The 17,252-nt window shown below is 40.1% G+C and overlaps 1 protein-coding gene across 1 annotated transcript in view; it reads left to right on the top strand.

The window, feature by feature from the left end:
* The window catches only part of GLB1 (galactosidase beta 1), a 46,557-nt gene that overhangs the window by 11,209 nt on the left and 18,096 nt on the right, over window positions 1–17,252 (top strand). Inside the window, exons 2-11 of the mRNA XM_037384906.1 lie at window positions 230–399; window positions 8,321–8,471; window positions 8,760–8,820; window positions 9,650–9,744; window positions 11,029–11,209; window positions 12,372–12,430; window positions 13,293–13,414; window positions 13,491–13,531; window positions 13,978–14,090; window positions 17,039–17,113. Coding sequence (XP_037240803.1) covers window positions 230–399; window positions 8,321–8,471; window positions 8,760–8,820; window positions 9,650–9,744; window positions 11,029–11,209; window positions 12,372–12,430; window positions 13,293–13,414; window positions 13,491–13,531; window positions 13,978–14,090; window positions 17,039–17,113 — 1,068 coding nt within the window. The remainder of the gene's footprint in view (window positions 1–229; window positions 400–8,320; window positions 8,472–8,759; window positions 8,821–9,649; window positions 9,745–11,028; window positions 11,210–12,371; window positions 12,431–13,292; window positions 13,415–13,490; window positions 13,532–13,977; window positions 14,091–17,038; window positions 17,114–17,252) is intronic.

Below are 17,252 nucleotides of genomic sequence, written 5' to 3'. Positions count from 1 at the left end.
GTGAATCCTGTTATTGTTGTGTGGTTGGCAGATGTATTGTAGTCCTTTGGTGTTGGGCTCAGGCAGGCTATATGTATAGCTAATGGAGAGCACTTCACCATTTTAATTTTAATGCCATTGTACTTTCTATTGTGACAATCCAGAGACTTGTGTAGACTGTTCTCCATGTCTTTCAAGGCAGAAAGAGATTATATTGTGTAATTTTTTTTAATTTTTTTTTTGTACACAGAATATACCCCAAAGGAGTTTTGGGATTGATTATGGCTGCAACTGCTTTGTCAAGGATGGGAGGCCTTTCCGTTACATCTCAGGTAGTATTCACTACTCACGGGTGCCCCAGTATTACTGGAAAGACCGCCTGTTGAAGATGAAGATGGCAGGACTTGATGCCATTCAAACGTAAGTAGCTGTTGACTTTCAAAGTGATTTGTAGTCCTGGGAGATGTATGAGTAGTAGTTAAGTGGAATGCTACCATTGTGACTTGGTTTATTAATTTTTAAGTAATAGGTGAGAAAGCTCTGGAGAAGTGAAGGGTGGATAGGGTGACCTCTTAACAGCATAGATGGACAACTGGGCAGGTCATAGCTAGCAGTCCACTTCCCTGCCGATAAGCAACACCTCTTGCTTCACAACCCAGGATGCAAATGTGACCTGAAATAAGTTGTTGGACTGTAAACTTTGGCAACTGAAAAACAGTTTTATATTGTGTTGGGTTGACCGTGGCAGGACACCAGGTGCCCACTAAAGCTGCTATATCACTCCCCCTCCTCAACTGGACGAGGGAGCGAAAATACAACAAAGGGCTTGTGGGTCAAGATAAGGACAGGGAGATCACTCACCAGTTACTGTCACACGCAAAACAGACTTGACTTGGGGAAAAATTAATTTATTACCAATCAGATCAGAGTAAGATAATAAGAAAATAAAAACTGATTTTAAAACACCTTCCCCCTTATACCTCCCTTCTTCCCAGGCACAGCTTTATTCCTGAATTCCCTGCCTCCTCCCCCTAAGTGGTGCAGGGAGATGGGGAGCTGTGGTCAGTTTATTACACATTGTCTCTGCCACTCCTTCCTTCAGGGGGACGGCTCCTCTCACTCTTCCCATACTCTAGCATGGGGTCCCTCCCACGGGAGACAGCCCCCCACAACTTCTCCAATATGTGTCTTTCCCACTGGCTACTGTTCTTAGCAAACTGCTCCAGCATGGGTCCCTTCCACGGGGTGCAGCCCCTCAGGAACAGGCTGCTCCAGTGTGCGTCTCCACAGGGTCACAAGCCCGGCCAGCAACCCTGCTCTAGCCTTGGGCTTCTCACTCCATGGTTCCTGCCAGGAGCTGCTCCAGCATGGGCTGCCCACACAGTCACAGCTTCCTTCAGGCATCCCCTGCTCCAGCATGGGTTCCTCCATGGGCTGCAGGTGGATATCTGCTCCACTGTTAACCTCCGTGGGCTGCAGGCGGATATCTGCTGGTGCCTGGAGCACCTCCTCCCCTCCTTCTGCACTGACCTGGGTGTCTGCAGAGCTGTTGCTCTCACATAGTCTCACTCCTCTCCAGCTGCAATTGCACAGGTGTCAGAGGCACTACCATAATTGCTGATGGGCTTGGCCTTGGCCAGCAGCAGGTCTGTCTTGGAGCCGTCTGGCATTGGCTCTATCGGACATGGGGGAAGCTTCTGGTAGTTACTCACAGAAGCCACCCCTGTAGCCCCCCTGCTATCAAACCCTGGCCACGCAAACCTAGTACATATGTGCTTTGCTTCTGCCAAGGGCATTGTAATCTCTGTTCAAAAGGCAGACGAGGTGAGAGGGGACAATGACCTCTTAATACAGCCTAAGTTGTATCACTCTAAAGTCTTGGAGATACTGGCAAAAGCTGCAGTAATGTTATTTCACCAGGAGTGTTTAAATTTAGAAAAATGGTTGGGAACTAGATGTACTTCTCTGAAAAAAAATAATACTGTTTAAACAGCTTTCAGTTGTGTGTACTGAACCTTTAGTCCATTTTTCTTGTCTTTCCTACCTGGTTGTATACATAATTACAACAGGTGAGGCACAGATTAAAAAAAAAAAGGGAAGAGTGGTGAAGAAGTGTAAGGCATAGTCTTTTCAAGCAATGATTCTAATTCCCAAGCATGTTTGTTTTTCTTTCCTAAAGCATTAGAAGGCTTAGAGCTTCTCTTCAAAACAGCCTGCCTGTGTGCTATGGACTGCCAGGCAGTGTTGGCTCTGTAAGCCAGGTTACTTTGCTCAGCAGGAGTGTTGCACTATTTCTCCTTCTCCTGCCTTGAAATCAGTGTTTTGTTTGACCTGCAGATTGCACGGTTGCCTTGTGTACTTCTGGGTGTGATTAATGAGGGTTAGACTGTGAAGAACAGATGGCAGGGAAAGAAAAGGAGTTGCCTTTTTTCCACCACCCCCCCAAATTTACCTCAATTTTTTGGTATGTCTTAAAACCCTTCCCAGTGTTGTGATGATGCAGTGACTTTTTGTTTGGTGTGTGTCTTTTGGGGTGGTTTTTGTTGTTTTCTAATCAAGCAAGTTCTGTCTTACCTCACATCACATAAGAACAATGGGATTAAGTAACACACTTGTTCAGGACAGAGTTGCTGGAATTGCCCATGTAATTACTTCTATTGCAGCAAAAAAATAATTTCAAATGGCCCTGAAAATTATACTTTTTGATGTCTGGCTTGAAGATCAGCCTGGGTCCTGACAGTGGCTCTGCGACACATATGATCCATAGTGTCTCATACTTCCCTTATGTCTCTTGATTTATTTTCCTTCTTCTCCCAACACCCATATATTTTTGGTGCCCTCTGTTCATTTCCAGCTTCTTCAACTTGTTTCTTCCTTTTTTCTTTAATTGCCTGTTCATGTCTCTGTTGCATCACTGGTCTTTTGGGATAGGTATGTTTTCTTTCCCATTCACCCCATGACTGTTGTTTAATGGCAAAATTGCCTCAGGGCTGTGTTTTTTTTCCCCCTGTTGCTTTGTCCTTCTTTGTAATTTCCCAATAAGTAGGGCTTCCCCCCCCCCCCCCCCCGCCTTATTGAGATCTCCTCTGTGCTTTCCTGTTTTACAGTAGTGTCCTACCACTGTGCAGGATGGCGTGGGGATTGTCTTGGGTTGCAGGTTCAACTGGTCTCTGTCAGTTTTGGAAGAGCTGAGTTGTTTCTGTTTTGGCACGGAAGGCACAGTGCAGCTAGCAAGTGTTGCCCTGTGGTTATGTGGCCTGTGGGCTTAGGTGGTGTTGCTGGATCACCAATGGCAGAAAACAGGTTTTTTACAACATCCTTTTCTTTTTGTAGAGCAGACTGGCATTCTTTAACTTTCTCCCCCATCACTGCTTACCTTTGGATTTTTTTCTACAATGGTAAGAGATAGCTCTGAAATGTGTATCTTATAAGCAGCAAGTATCCCTGTGCCCTTGCATTTTCTACAAGGATCAAATACATGCATCTTCCCATTTGACACTGATCTCTCTCTTTCTCTCTTGACAATAAAAAACCCCACCCACCAACCCACCCGCCAAACCCCCTTTTGTTTTTCTTTAAAGTTTGCAGATAATCCAGTCTTACTGCTCTTGATTATTAAGATGAAACAATAAATTTTCATGTTACCCCAACAATTCTGCTGTGATTTTGATAAAAATGGAAATTGCTCTAGATGAGTAGTTGTGTTTTTGTTTTGTTGTCTTCTGCCTACTCTTTCCTAGATCAGTAACATTATCAAGGGACTGAGATAACAGTTATGTGAAGTCCTTCTGGAATGGGCAGCAGCACTGCCAGACCTTTTGGCAGAATATGGTAGCTGGACTCCCAACCTTGGAGACTGTGATTTTGCTGCTTGGGGTTTTTCCCATGAGACAAGGAAGGGTCTTGCTATAATTTGAAATATGGGAGCCTTCCTTGTTCTTTTCAGGGTGCTCTCAATGAGGTTTGCTACTTCAAGGGAAACAGGATCCTTTTATTATAGGATTGTCCTCATAAATACCTTATGGTCAAAGCAAGCCAGACCTGCTGCTCTTCCTGTTCTCTGCAGCCTCATTTCCAAAAGACTTGCTATGCTTTGATGCATCATTCAACTAATGACTGAGTCAGCACCTCAACTGGGACTCTTGAACGGGTGAAGTCAGTATATGTATATAACCATCTGCACCTGAAAACATCTTAAGCAATAACAGAATATGAGAAAACAGGTGACAGGAAGCTTGATCTTGCATTAAAGCTTAAGATATCAAGGCTTAAATCTTTCAAATAGTAGGTTGAAATTTGATGTGGTTGGTGTGACATGCCAGAAGATGATGGAGTACCACCGGGGAGCTTCACTCCCGACCTCAGCAAGTAGCACACAGAGGCACTGGTCATACAGGGGTAACTGTCCTTGTTTTCAGTTTCTGTACTGTCTGCCAAGGAGAAATGCATGCTATCAAAGACATCTGGAAAGGACTGGAAATTAGTGCTTTGGGTTTTTTGGTATGGAGAAGATAAACAATTAACCACTAGATGGGGCTAAATATTTACAGATCAGTGGAGAAGCTTCCTGTAAGAACTGGCAGTTACCTTACAAATCCATAGAAAGTTAGAGAATGTCGACCTTTTATTTGTTTTACTGTATTTGTTGACTAATGAGCAGATAAACCTGTAGAAAGTCCCTCTGAGAAAGAGCTGCTGTTAAAATATTAATTAAAAAATAAGCACAATTTACATTTTTTCTAAGGACTCATAAATGTGTGATTTAACTAGTGTGTATAAAATGCTACTCTATTATTTATGAAATTAGTACAAGCTATTTAAATTTACACTACTAAAAAAACCCCACCTGGTATTACAGAGAGAGTTATGCTGTGTATTAAGGTTGTTAAAGTGGTTTTTTTTGCCATTTGACATCACTGAAATAGGAAAGCTGTGACTTTTAAGGAAAAGGAAGGGTATAGGATGAACCTTGGAAATTGTGTGTAAATGGAAAGTAAATGCTATTACTCAAATACAGAAGAAATACCACATTTCAGGTTGAAAAAAGAAATGTGGCATTCCTTTATAAATTAACTATTCTGTAGCTAAAGCAGTACAGAATTAACAACTGACTACAAATTTATATAATGGTATATAGAAATTATGCTTGCTAATAATAACAATTTTGAAGTAAAATTATTTAATTTATTATTTAATTAATGGCCTCAAATTATTTAAGGCCATTGCTAGCTGTACAAAATATACTGGGGGATTAAAGTGTATTAGTAACAAATTTATATCATGAATCATTCTGTAAGAAAGCATTTAGTGTGATTTTTTTTTTTTTTTTTTTTCCTTCAGTTTTTTCCCTTCTCCACAGAAACCTGCTTTTTTTCCTGGCCTTGTGGGGAAGCATGGGACATAGTTTAAAACTGTTTCTGGAAGAATTTTTCTATCTTCTTCCATCCTGAACATAAGGGAGCTGGATAAACCCTTTTGTCCTTACCTCAGACAATATTAGACCTTCAGACTTGTTTCTAGAACAAGTTTGTAAAACTCTCCAATGAGTATATATTTGTAACTAACAGGTTACAAGGTGTAGTTAAATTTCAGCTAGAAGTCTTTTCCCAGATTAACCTGTAACTTACTTATCAGTTATTTGTAATTTGTTTCGTTGCCTGAAGAGAAAGGAACATAAGCTGTTTCTGTTTTTCTGTAGTAGTATTTTAAACAGCGAGAAACAGTTATGAAGTTAATATCTAGTCATCTTTATTTAGCTCAAACAGGTGCAGCTCTCTGCTAGAAACATTTTTTCAGTGAATGAGTTGCTACATCAACATGCCTGGTAATTCCTCCCAGAAAGAGCTGTGTCTGTTATTGCAATGTCATGTTGGTGATTCAATGTCAGATGGTACTTTTCAGTGGAACCTGCAGATCCTTTTCCTATTAATACCACTTCTGTATGTCTTATTTCTCATTTTGTATTTTGCCTTTTCCTTTGTAAGAGAGAATTAAAAAGTGCTAACTTGTCATTCCTTGTTGATGTCAGACCATATTGCTCATTAGTAAGGAGCACTTAGAATCCTCGTCATGTTCACTGACAGATTTGCAACTGCTCCCCATTTGCAAAGCATGCTGTGTATTACATCACCCAAATGTCAGTAAAAGCTTGGGATATAGTTACATCTACCAAAGACACTTGGGATAATCCTCAAAATATCCCACTGCTTTCCCAGCAAATAGTGGGTTGTTCTTTGATGGTTAATTTTTATTCTGTGTTAATGTTATACCAACTAGCCTCTCTTTTTTTTCCCTTTTCTGCTGTACAGTGCTCCTATGAGCAAAGTACCAAACCCCCTGCTAAGTCAGGATACATAACCTTTTTTCCTTTTCTTTAATCCTTTAGGCAAATTTTCCTGTGAACAAATGGAGTTAGGTTTATCTGTCCTTGACAAGTCCATACTCACATATATATAAAAAACTTGAAGTAATTCTCTTTGTCTAAGCAATAGTTTTGGAAACAACGTAGTTGTTACAGCTTAGAGAAAACTAAAATTATTCTGCAGTGATAACTTGGGTAATGGTATATGAAACAAGGAAAGCAAGCACAATATGATACTCTGGTATTAGTTTATTTGGGGTAGGTTGGTCATTCATTCATTTAAAATATTTTTCTACTTTATCTACTTTCATCTTAGTTGTCAGCGATCACTTTACTGCTCTGCTTGAAATTTAGACAAATGCACAAAACCAAATGAACGTTGAATGTATTTTCACATTGTTCATATATTCATTAAATGCACATTTCATATATTCATTAAATTCAACTTTAGTTTGATTTACAAATGAGTCAGTTGTGTGCTTTGGAAACATTAGAGCAGGTTGAGAAAGAAATAAAATACACTATGTAAATGGGAAATGTGCATTTTGATGCCTAAGTGTGTTCCTTTGACTCCATCCTGGCATACGAATTTTAAGCTTCATATTTTCAAACAGAGGCTTAAGATTTTGGCCTTTGTGAGGCTATAATATTAACTAAAGTTGCTGAAAGATTGTAATTTTTGTATTTGAATCTCAGACATGCGTACATGTGAACATGGCCATTTCAGTAGTGTGCTCATGTGAAGGTTCCTGTTTTTCTTGCTTATTAAAAGCAGTGTTTTCTGCACTTTCTTTCCCTCTTGGGTAGTTATTACAAAATTAACTCTGGAGCATGTAAACAAATGCAGACGGTAAGAATAGTGTTGCCTGAGAGGATCTTTGCTTGACTAACCACAGTTTTGGTTTTAAAATTTTTTTTCTCAAATTTGTTCTCCCTGGAACAGTGGCAACAGTTCTCTAAGAGGGATTACAAACCCATGTGCAAAAAAATAAATGCATGGAGAATGAGTTTCCCATTCTTTTGAATCCTTGCTCAGGCTGTACTCATCCCTAATTTTAATGTCTGTCTGTGCTACGGCCGCCACTTAGTACTATACCAAGCCAAAACTCTCAGGGTTGTCAAGCAGGGGCCTTAAGCTACAACACCTACGCGTGGCAGTTGGTAGGTAACATGTTTCTTTGTTGTCTTGCAACCAAGCAAATTATTTTTATCTTTTGTGAGATGTTCTGTGTTGGGGCTGTGGTTTCCTAAGTCCTGGAAGTAGGACAGAGGTGTTCTTTTAAATGGTTATCTGCTTGTTTGGCAGCTTTGTTTACTTGGTTGAAATGAAGTTTTCCTTTGTCCAGGCTCTTGGGCAACTTAGCATCTTTTAACTTCACAGTTCCAGAACCTGCATTGCTCCCGGTCAGTAAAAACTTTCAGGACCTAGATGCAATATCATTTGAGGCTTGGACGTTTTTAAGTTCTTTGTTAGCGGCAGCAGCGCTGTGGACCTGTCAGCCTGGTTGGCATTCCTTGTGCAAGCTGGATGATCCATTTGCAAAGGGTCGCGTGCTGTTTTGGGCAAATTCATTCCTGACCACCTCTTTTATGAGTGGTTTACAGTATCCACCTTTTCACAAACCTCCCACCACTATACAACTGGCAGCTGACTTGCTAACATCAAAACTGTTAACTATTTAAATTTTGGAACAGACATCATGGGTTCAAAATGGCACTAACAACACCTGTTCTTGCATTGATATGTACTCGTGCAGACATAGCTGCAAAGTACTAAGCCTTATTTCAGTATTAATTTTAACACCTTCTGTCATAAGTAGTACCTCACAGAAGAAAGGCTCTGGAGTTATTCTGCTTTTTTACTGATCTGAAGACCAGTTCAGCATTACAGTCTCTGGGCCATGTAGTGCAAACAGCTGTTATTTGGAGTTCTGGGTTAGTCTCAGTTTCCTAATGGAAGGTGATCTTCTCTCTTCATAGGTATGTGCCATGGAACTACCACGAACCCCAGCTGGGCGTGTATGACTTTTCTGGTGACAAAGATCTGGAGTATTTCCTGCAACTTGCTAAAGACACTGGTTTGCTGGTTATCCTGAGAGCTGGGCCTTACATCTGTGCAGAATGGGACATGGTACACCCTTTTGTAACAGTTATTTCTAGGGAATGCAAGTATTTTTGTCTTAAAGTAGACACACATACTTGGTATATATTTGAACAAGGCTCTTGGTTTAACTTATTAAATTCCATGCCTCCTAAGTGACTTCTTGTAACATTTGGTTATTTGGTATTCTTTTTTCATTGGGAATTGTTACTTGTAGAAAACCAGTCTTAAGGTCTCAGTGTATGTTTTGATAAAAGGCTAAATTTTTCTTATGTTCCATGGAAATGGTCACTGAAATGATTCCCTTTCTTTTCCCAGGGAGGCCTTCCTGCATGGCTGTTGGAGAAGAAATCTATCGTTCTCAGGTCTTCTGATCCAGGTAGAGGCATCAAGAAAGACTAGCAAAAATGCACTTTAGCAGCAAGGCAACTTGCTGTTTGAAGCCATTACTAGATAATTCGTATTTCAGCTTAAGTTATCTTGTGAGTAGAATTTTCAGTACTTTTAATTAAAAGTGTGCATTCGAAGTATACAGAATGAACAAAGTAGGGTAGAAAGTTTCCAGAGTATTGACAAATTTCATGAAAATTGGTGCCAAGAAAGAAGTCATTATCACCACTGATGGAAAAGAAGGTAGCGCTCAGCTTTGAGGTTTTTGGTTTTGCAACAGCCAACTGGCCACTCATTGTGGGGGTCCCTCTTGACTGGTCAGTGTACATGTAATTCCAGAACTAGTTGTAGCATTCTTATGTGCTACCTGGTCATGGACCAGACATGGAGGGGTGAGATGAGACAGGAGAATAATGTGGTTATTGGAGTGCATATTAGGGGACAAAGTTATATATCATATCTGACTTCAGTTCTGCTTTTTGTGAGATAAATTATCTATTTAAAAAAATACTACATATAGCAACATTCACATTTATTTTTCTGTTTAAATGTATTAGGACAACATGTGTGAGACATATTGAAGTGTCTCTGATGATTTTCAAAGTTCATCAGTACTTAAATATTTTATTTTTTAGTAAACTGTACTGGAAGCTGACATTTTAAAACAAATATAAGAACACATCAGTTCATTAAATGCTGTTCTCTTATACTTCACATATTTAGAACAGTAGGTAAAAACTACCCATACATAATTTAAAACAAAAAAAGTAGAAAAAAACAGAAACAGTTGTGAAAGATTTATACTTTGTGTATCTCAGATTACCTGGCAGCAGTAGAGAAATGGATGGGTGTCCTTTTGCCAAAGATGAGGCCTCACCTCTATCAAAATGGGGGTCCAATCATCATGGTGCAGGTAACTTCCTGAAAATCAAACGGACCTGAGCTTATATTGCTCTTGCAGACACTCCATGGGTGTTGGGTGGTAATGTCACAGGTGTTCCTTAACAGTTTCAGGTAGCTGCAAGTTTCTGATAAAATCCCGTATCCTAAAGAACAGAATGCACTGTTTCCAGAATTCAGAGTGTACTTGTCTTCTCTATCAAAGTTGTTTCCCACAACTATAGTAAGCAATAGAGGAAACTTGTGGAACTTTTTAGATCTGAGTTTCATGCCAGTTCTCACATAAATAAATACAAAACTAGAACTGCCTGAAATCTTCTGACAGGAAAAAGAGGAATAAGGATACTTGCAAATAGAAGCAAAAGCAGTATGGAGTAAGCCTAAAACTTGTGATGAAAATGGCATCAAAATTTAGACATTTAAGTTCTTAACACCTACATTAAGTTGTGAATGTTTCAGGACACAACATTGTGTGTTCATGGTGAGTACCTGCTCTCTTAAGCGCCTTCTAGATGTGCAGTGGTGATTGTTCCATATTCTTAGTATTGGACCATAATACAAGCTTTGTTTTAATTTTTTTAAAACTGCCGGTTGGCACAGGATGGGATAGGAGACCCTTCTTATAATATGCCCAAGATAATTTTTCTTGAATAATGTATTATGTCTATCGAGCAAAAGCACTGGGCAGAAATTCTTTGACCGAAATAAGATGCTTATAACAGAATTTTCAGAAGTGACCTTCAGATGTGTTTGGCATTGGATCTAGAGCTTGAAAGTCCATCCCCTTGGGAAAGGGGCAAGATGTGTACCTATTGGTGGTAATGGAGTTGTCTTCCTCTCAGTCCTTTGAGTCTATTGCAGGGCTTCGCTGCTCATGTGAGCCCCTTGTAGGTGTCTCTGTTCTGGCACTCTTAATTTTGCTGCTGTTTTGATCATGTCACAACCTGTTCTATAGTTTTATTGTTCTGCTTGAGATGTGGGTCATAGCTCTCCATTTATTAATAGAAGCTTCTGTGTTTTTATCACTGTTGTGAAGTAGCTAGGTTAGGGATTTTTATGTGGAGGGTGATTTTGTGGGAAAATGATTTGCCTCCACACAGTGGTTGTTCTGTAAGGTACAGGTGAGAGGAATGAGTGCCTAGAAGTGTTTTCTCTTAGTCCTCAGATCTGGAGTTAAAATGACATTTTCAGCATTGCTGTCAAAGGAAGGTGAGGGTTGGATTTGGGCTTTCCATTTTTGGTATCAGATGCAGACTGAAGTTGGCTACTGTTTTACTGACTTGCTTCTACTGTACAGGTAGAGAATGAGTATGGAAGCTACTTCACTTGTGACTATGACTATCTGCGTTCCCTTCTGAAGCTCTTTCGCCAGCATCTTGGGGATGAGGTGGTGCTGTTCACAACTGATGGTGCAAGCCAATTTTACTTGAAATGTGGAGCTCTTCAGGGTCTTTATGCAACAGTGGACTTTGGCCCAGGTTAGAGACCATTGTTTGTTACCAAATAATTCTGTTGTGTTTGTGGCATGACAAACTGACTTTGGCTGCTTGACAAACCTGACAGCTTCATTTAAATGCTGTAGTAGGCACTTATGTATATTTGATGTACTCTTAAATGTACAAGAATCACCCACAGGTACCCAGTTAGAGAACGGTAATCACTTCATCACATCATGAAATGGTGAATTAACAATTTACACTGCTCATAGTGCGTATCTCCTAAAAATTCTCAGTAATAGTTGCCATTGATTCCATTGATTATTTTTTTTAATATATTTTTTGATGTTGAGTTTTTTGGTTTGGGGGTTTGATGTTTTTTGGGTTTTTTAGTGTCCTCTTGTCTGTCCCAGAATCCAGCTCTCAGTTCATTTCTTTTTAAGCCAGTGGTTTACTGGAAAAAAATTTACTGTTGAAGATCATCATTAGAAGTGTGCACACTGCCACAATTTGCAGTGATACAGGCCTGAAGAATGGCTAAGCAACTGTAATGTGTACAGAAAGTGCTGTTTTGATAGGAGAGTTAATGATGTTCATACACTGCATGGGCTTGGCATAATAGGCTTAAGGCACAAAAAACAAACAAGATAATCTTTCCATATTTTTTTGTATGTTATTTTCTCTACAGTCAAATACGTGTTCTTAGCAGGAATCTATTTTCTTAACAGTAGATCGAAATTGTGAACTCGGTCATGTGTACCATTTATGAGATGGTGAGCTGCTCTTGAATGTAGTTATTTCCAGCCCTATGGCTTAAGCCATTAGGAGTGATCAGAAGTGAAGCTTCTCTGAGATTCCCTGGCTTCTGTCTTCCCCATAGTCTTGGTGCCGAATCCCCAGACCTGTACTGTCCAATGATCAAGTAGGAGTTCTGAAAAATCTCAAACTTTATGGTGCCAAGCTGTCATTCCTGAGAAGAGTCAGGTTTTCAGAAGATGTATCTCAAAAGCAAAGACATGCATACATACATGTATGTATATATTTCAAATAAGTTCTGCAACTTGAACACTGGAATCAAAGAAAACAGTGTTTGTCTGCATTTTTGTTAAGTGTTGGAAGGGAGATAAGACACCTATTTCAGTAAAATGAAGGACCGAAAAAGTCATGGATGTAGCAACTCAGTCTTATTTCTGTCTGCTTATAGGTGGCAATGTCACAGCAGCATTTTTAGCTCAAAGAGGCAGCGAACCTATGGGCCCTTTGGTATGTCTTTTCACTTAAATTTCTTCTATCATTTGTAATCTTGCAATGGTTAATAAGAGGGGAGTTAACAACAGGGTGTTGGACAATTTTAGGGACATGTTTACGAAGGCATAATTTACAAGTCAGAAAAACTGCAGAGAGGTGCTTCTGTGTGTGTTTGGCAAATCCACATTAACTGCTGTTCTGCAAATACTGTTTCAGTCTGAGAAGGTATTAATTTTGTTTCAGTATTTTTCCTTGTGAAGACAAATGTTTACAAAGCAGCGGAAACAGCAAGTATGATTAGATGAGTTAGTGAGGTGCATGTGTAGGTGGAAGTTAGAAGCAAAATTAAAAGGGCAGGTTCGAAGTTGCTTCCTGTTTTCAGCTACCCTAGAGGTTTTACACAAGCTATAATGGGATGTGAGATCACTGGAAGCTATTTTGACAAAGGGAGAAGGCCGGTGTAGGGTACAAGATTACCTCTGTGCTATGAAATTATTTAGAATGCAATTTGAGTATTTGAAAGGTTTATTTTTCATTACATCTAGTCTACATATGCTATTCTGCAGCGAATGTGTTGGTTCCACCATTTATTTGAATCCCAAGCGGGTGGAACACGTATGTGTTGACAAGTTCCAAGGAAATCCATGCTCTTTGGTGCTTAGGCAATTATTTTCAGTGTCCTATAAAATTGTTGAAACAATCCTTTAATTCCTTTGACAAGAAATCTGCTGAAAAGGACTGACTTAGCGTATGGCTCAAATGAGTCAAGGTGCCTTTTTTCCTTTCCTTCTAAAGTTAGTAACCTTAAATCACATCGTGTTCTGTTTTTGTTCCCTCTTCATGTTTTCCCTTCCTCTTTTGTGCTTCCTCCTTTCAGGTTAATTCTGAGTTTTATACTGGATGGTTGGATCACTGGGGGCACCATCATTCTGTTGTGCCTGCACAAACTATAGCTAAAACACTTAATGAAATCCTGGCACGTGGTGCTAACGTTAACCTGTAAGTGTTATTTTTATTTTTTGTTTCCCGATTCAGCAAAACCTGATTTAAGTGGATGGCTTTTTTTCCTTTTTAGGTACATGTTTGTAGGTGGAACTAACTTTGCCTATTGGAATGGTAAGAAATTGTTTAGATGATATAATGATGTAGGGGAGCTCTTTATGAATTAGGTAGTAATGTATCCTGTAAAAGAATAAGCTATGCTTGCTTTCACCTGACAGAAGTGACTGGCTAGCTGTTCTGTCTGTTGCCCCCATGTTGTACTAAATACATATGGTATTTATCTTTTCAAAGGGTACTTCTGTTTCACTCAGTACTGTGAAACAGTGGAAACATGGATATATTTGTTTCTCTTCAGAATATTTCTGAAGACTGTATAACGGAGTGGTATGAGCTCAGGGCATTGTCTTCCATCAGGAATGGGTTTCTTTATGCCAAATACCAAGGCCTACATTGAATCTAAAATTAGCGAAGTCTGACTGTGATTGGAAAGAGTTCTGAAAGTTGATACCTTTGGAAAAAAAACAACTGTTCTACTGTTTCTGTTTTTTCCCCTCCCTTAGGTGCTAATATGCCCTATATGCCACAGCCCACTAGTTATGACTATGATGCTCCACTGAGTGAAGCGGGGGATCTGACAGAAAAATATTTTGCCTTGAGGGAAGTAATTGGAATGGTGAGTGTCCCCAGGACATGTTTAGAATGGTTCTTTGGAACATCCCTGGTGTGCTGCAAACTCTCTTGTTCTTGTGTTGGCATAAGTTACTTGTGAATTTACCATTTTCTGCAGGTAAAGGAAATGAAGTCGAACAAGGCATTAAGGCCAGCCTATCTGCTTGTTGTTACAAAAGGGGAAAGATCTTGCACCTCTCTGGCTATCCTTTCTGTCCCAAGGGCTCACGCCTTCCTTTTAGAGAGGGGATACAGGTGCAGGTCTGACACTGAAATGATTCAGCTCTGCTTTTTTCCTGTGTGTGTTTTCTTTCAGCTGAAGGTTAGTAAGCTGAATCGGCTCGCTTGGTCAGCTGAGAGGCAGTGCTGGCACAAGGGGAGCAGAAGGACGCAGGCAGGTTTTGGCTGGGAGTAGAGATGGAGGAGTGGGCAGAGCTTTTCCCTTGCAGCATCAATCAGCTGTTTAGTCAGTTCTGGCTCATCGCTTGATATCAACCTGATATGCACTGCAGCTTAATGCTTTGGCTGGCTGTGTCACAAGCTTCATGTTGCGGTTTTGGGCCTCTGAGAAGGAGCGTGCTTATCCAAATGAACACATCTTGGTTTTGTGATGCCACAAACTGTAGCTAATGGGTGGGACCAGCTTTGGTTTGCACACTGGAGATCAAAGTGAAACATGGAACCTGTATCTGGATTTTGAATAGCCTTACATTGGAGGCTGTTCATATGAGGCTTAAAACAGATCCCATAGGAATCCCTAGGCTCAGGATTGTATGTGCTCTCCTGTTGCATGCCAGCAACATTCCTATTCACTAGAAGACATTTTTTTTAATGGGAGTAGATCTCCCAGAAGTGTATTATGCTTTCTCTAGGGTTGAGCACGCTTTTATCTCTGTACCTGTGGAAGGCCTGCTGTGGATTATTTTCTTCAGTTTCTCTGCTATCCCTAAGCTTTCGGTTGGTGGCATAATTTTGATAGCCTTTCAAGGCAAGCCTCCTGTCTTGATACAGCTTTACTCAACAGAGAAATTCCCAGATGTCCTTGTTTTGAGTGGTTTTCTTCAAGGCAAGATCACTATCTGAAATGTAAGTAGTTTGTAGTGCAGTGAGAGAGCCTTGATAAGATCTGACGTGTTCAGTATAACCTAAGGTGTTTTGGGTCATGGTACAGCTTTTTTTGGTGTGGTTTGTTTATCTCATACCTTCCATATCCATAGGATCTCAGTTAAGTTTTCCTGTCTCTGCTGTGGGTTCTAAACCTGTAACATTTTATCTACTCAGTTGCAGTTTGAGGTGGAACAGATGAAAGGCAATTAAGTTGCTGTGCTACAAAGCTAACACATTATAATCTTCCTTTACTGTTTCTTACAGTTAATGTAATAAAGAAGGGTTTCAGTCTACAACTTTTTTCAGTTGGTGACAGCATTCTCTAATTTTTCCTGTTTAGCCTGAAACTTCTTACTTTTGACTTCTTGTCTTGGGGGAATATAGTTTTTCTTTTCTTTAAGCCTGAATATCTTTCTTATTTTCAAACACAGAAAGAAATGAACTTGTTACTGGGAATATAAATCAGGCTTTCATCAGTCCATAGTTGACATTTGACAGGAAGGCAATTATACTGCTCTGATCTGTTGTGGGTTTTTTTTTAAAAGACCAACTATACACTCCCCACCCACACCTCCTTAATGCAGAGTTGAGCTTTTGAGAGTGAGTTTTATGCTGGATATACTATGTGTAAGCCCAGAAAATCATGCCTTGTGCTAAAACTTTCAAGCTGAAATCAAAGTAAAATCTCTTTAAGAAAAATGCCCTTTCAGCCCCTCACCAAATTTATTTTAAAGAAAACCTAGGAGCTGCCAAAGTAAGCACTCAGAAGTCATCGAATGTGCAGATTAAGTTAGCCTTCACAATGGTGGTCATTTGTGCAAGTGTATTAAAATGTAGGCTTAGATTGTTTGATCACATGGGTATCTAGTCTGCAGTTTTTTCTCTGTAGCATGCAGTTAAGGCCATGTTCGGTAAATGAAACAGATGAGAAGAGTGGACGTTACAGGAAACAAGTAATGGCAGGAAAGGGAGAAGGGGGATGATGGCAGGGACAAAATAAGGTTGTAGGCTCAGGAGGCGGCTAGGGTATGGGGCAGAAAGCCACTGTCTAGACTTGCCACTCCTCAAAGGTGTCCAAGAAGGTGGTGGACATCCTTTACCTCTTCTCCCTGCTGATCTCTGGTGGTTTCTCCTAGAAGTAAAGAAGTAAACAGAAATAGCCTGGCAGTCAGAGTGTTTCCTTGTCATGCTTCCCTGTGACTGGTGGGGAAGTGGTCTAGACCAGGACCAGAGGGAAGCTAACCAGTGGACCTCAAGGGTTTGTGGAGCTGTGGAGAAGGCTGTGGAGGTCTCAAGGCCTGTCCTCAAAGAAACCATCCCAGGCAGTAATAGATTAGCAGGTGGTGGTGGAGTATAGTAAAACTGAAAGGAAAGGCACAAGAGGCTAATAATTCCCATGTAGAAGTGCTGCTAACGAAGGGTCAGGTGGAAATACTGCCCTACAGACTTGGAAACATTAAGTTGAGCTCCCGTGGGCTGGGGAGCTGGCTGCAAGAGGGTTGTTAAAGACAGTAACACAAGCTCTTAGCCACAGGAGGGCTCCAAGGGCACTGTGATTCTTCGGCAGCTTGTTTATTCGATATGCTTTTTATGGTTACAAGTTGAATGGTCATTAAAATTGTTATCATATGTGATCAAGTCAGGTTTGTTTTTGTTTTTTTTTTAAACCCCCCCCCTCAGACTAGATGCAGCACTAATCCTTTAGCACAGTCATATTACCTGCTTTTAACCAAAGTTCTGCTTTTGTAAGTTATGAAGTTAAAAGTGAGAATTCAATTAAAGCATGCTTGTATTTCTTTCATGTGTTTTTGTTTTGTTTTTTTTTTCTCCTCCTTCCCTTTCTAGTATAAGCAGTTACCAGAAGGTCTTATCCCTCCAACAACACCCAAATTTGCATATGGGAAGGTTCGCTTGCAGAAGGTAAATTAACATCTATAATATGCTGGGTATCTTTCCATAATGCTATATGTTTGCTTTTTCCAAAAAATGTTCATGAGGGTGTCATGACAGTATCTGGATATCATACAAAATAAAGAGGGAAACCTTGAAAGCAAACTTT

The sequence above is a fragment of the Falco rusticolus genome, chromosome 4 (assembly GCF_015220075.1).
Source record: "Falco rusticolus isolate bFalRus1 chromosome 4, bFalRus1.pri, whole genome shotgun sequence".
In the NCBI taxonomy this organism is placed as follows: Eukaryota; Metazoa; Chordata; class Aves; order Falconiformes; family Falconidae; genus Falco; species Falco rusticolus.
Note: the sequence above shows the minus strand (reverse complement) of the source record. Positions and strands in the feature narration are given on the sequence as shown.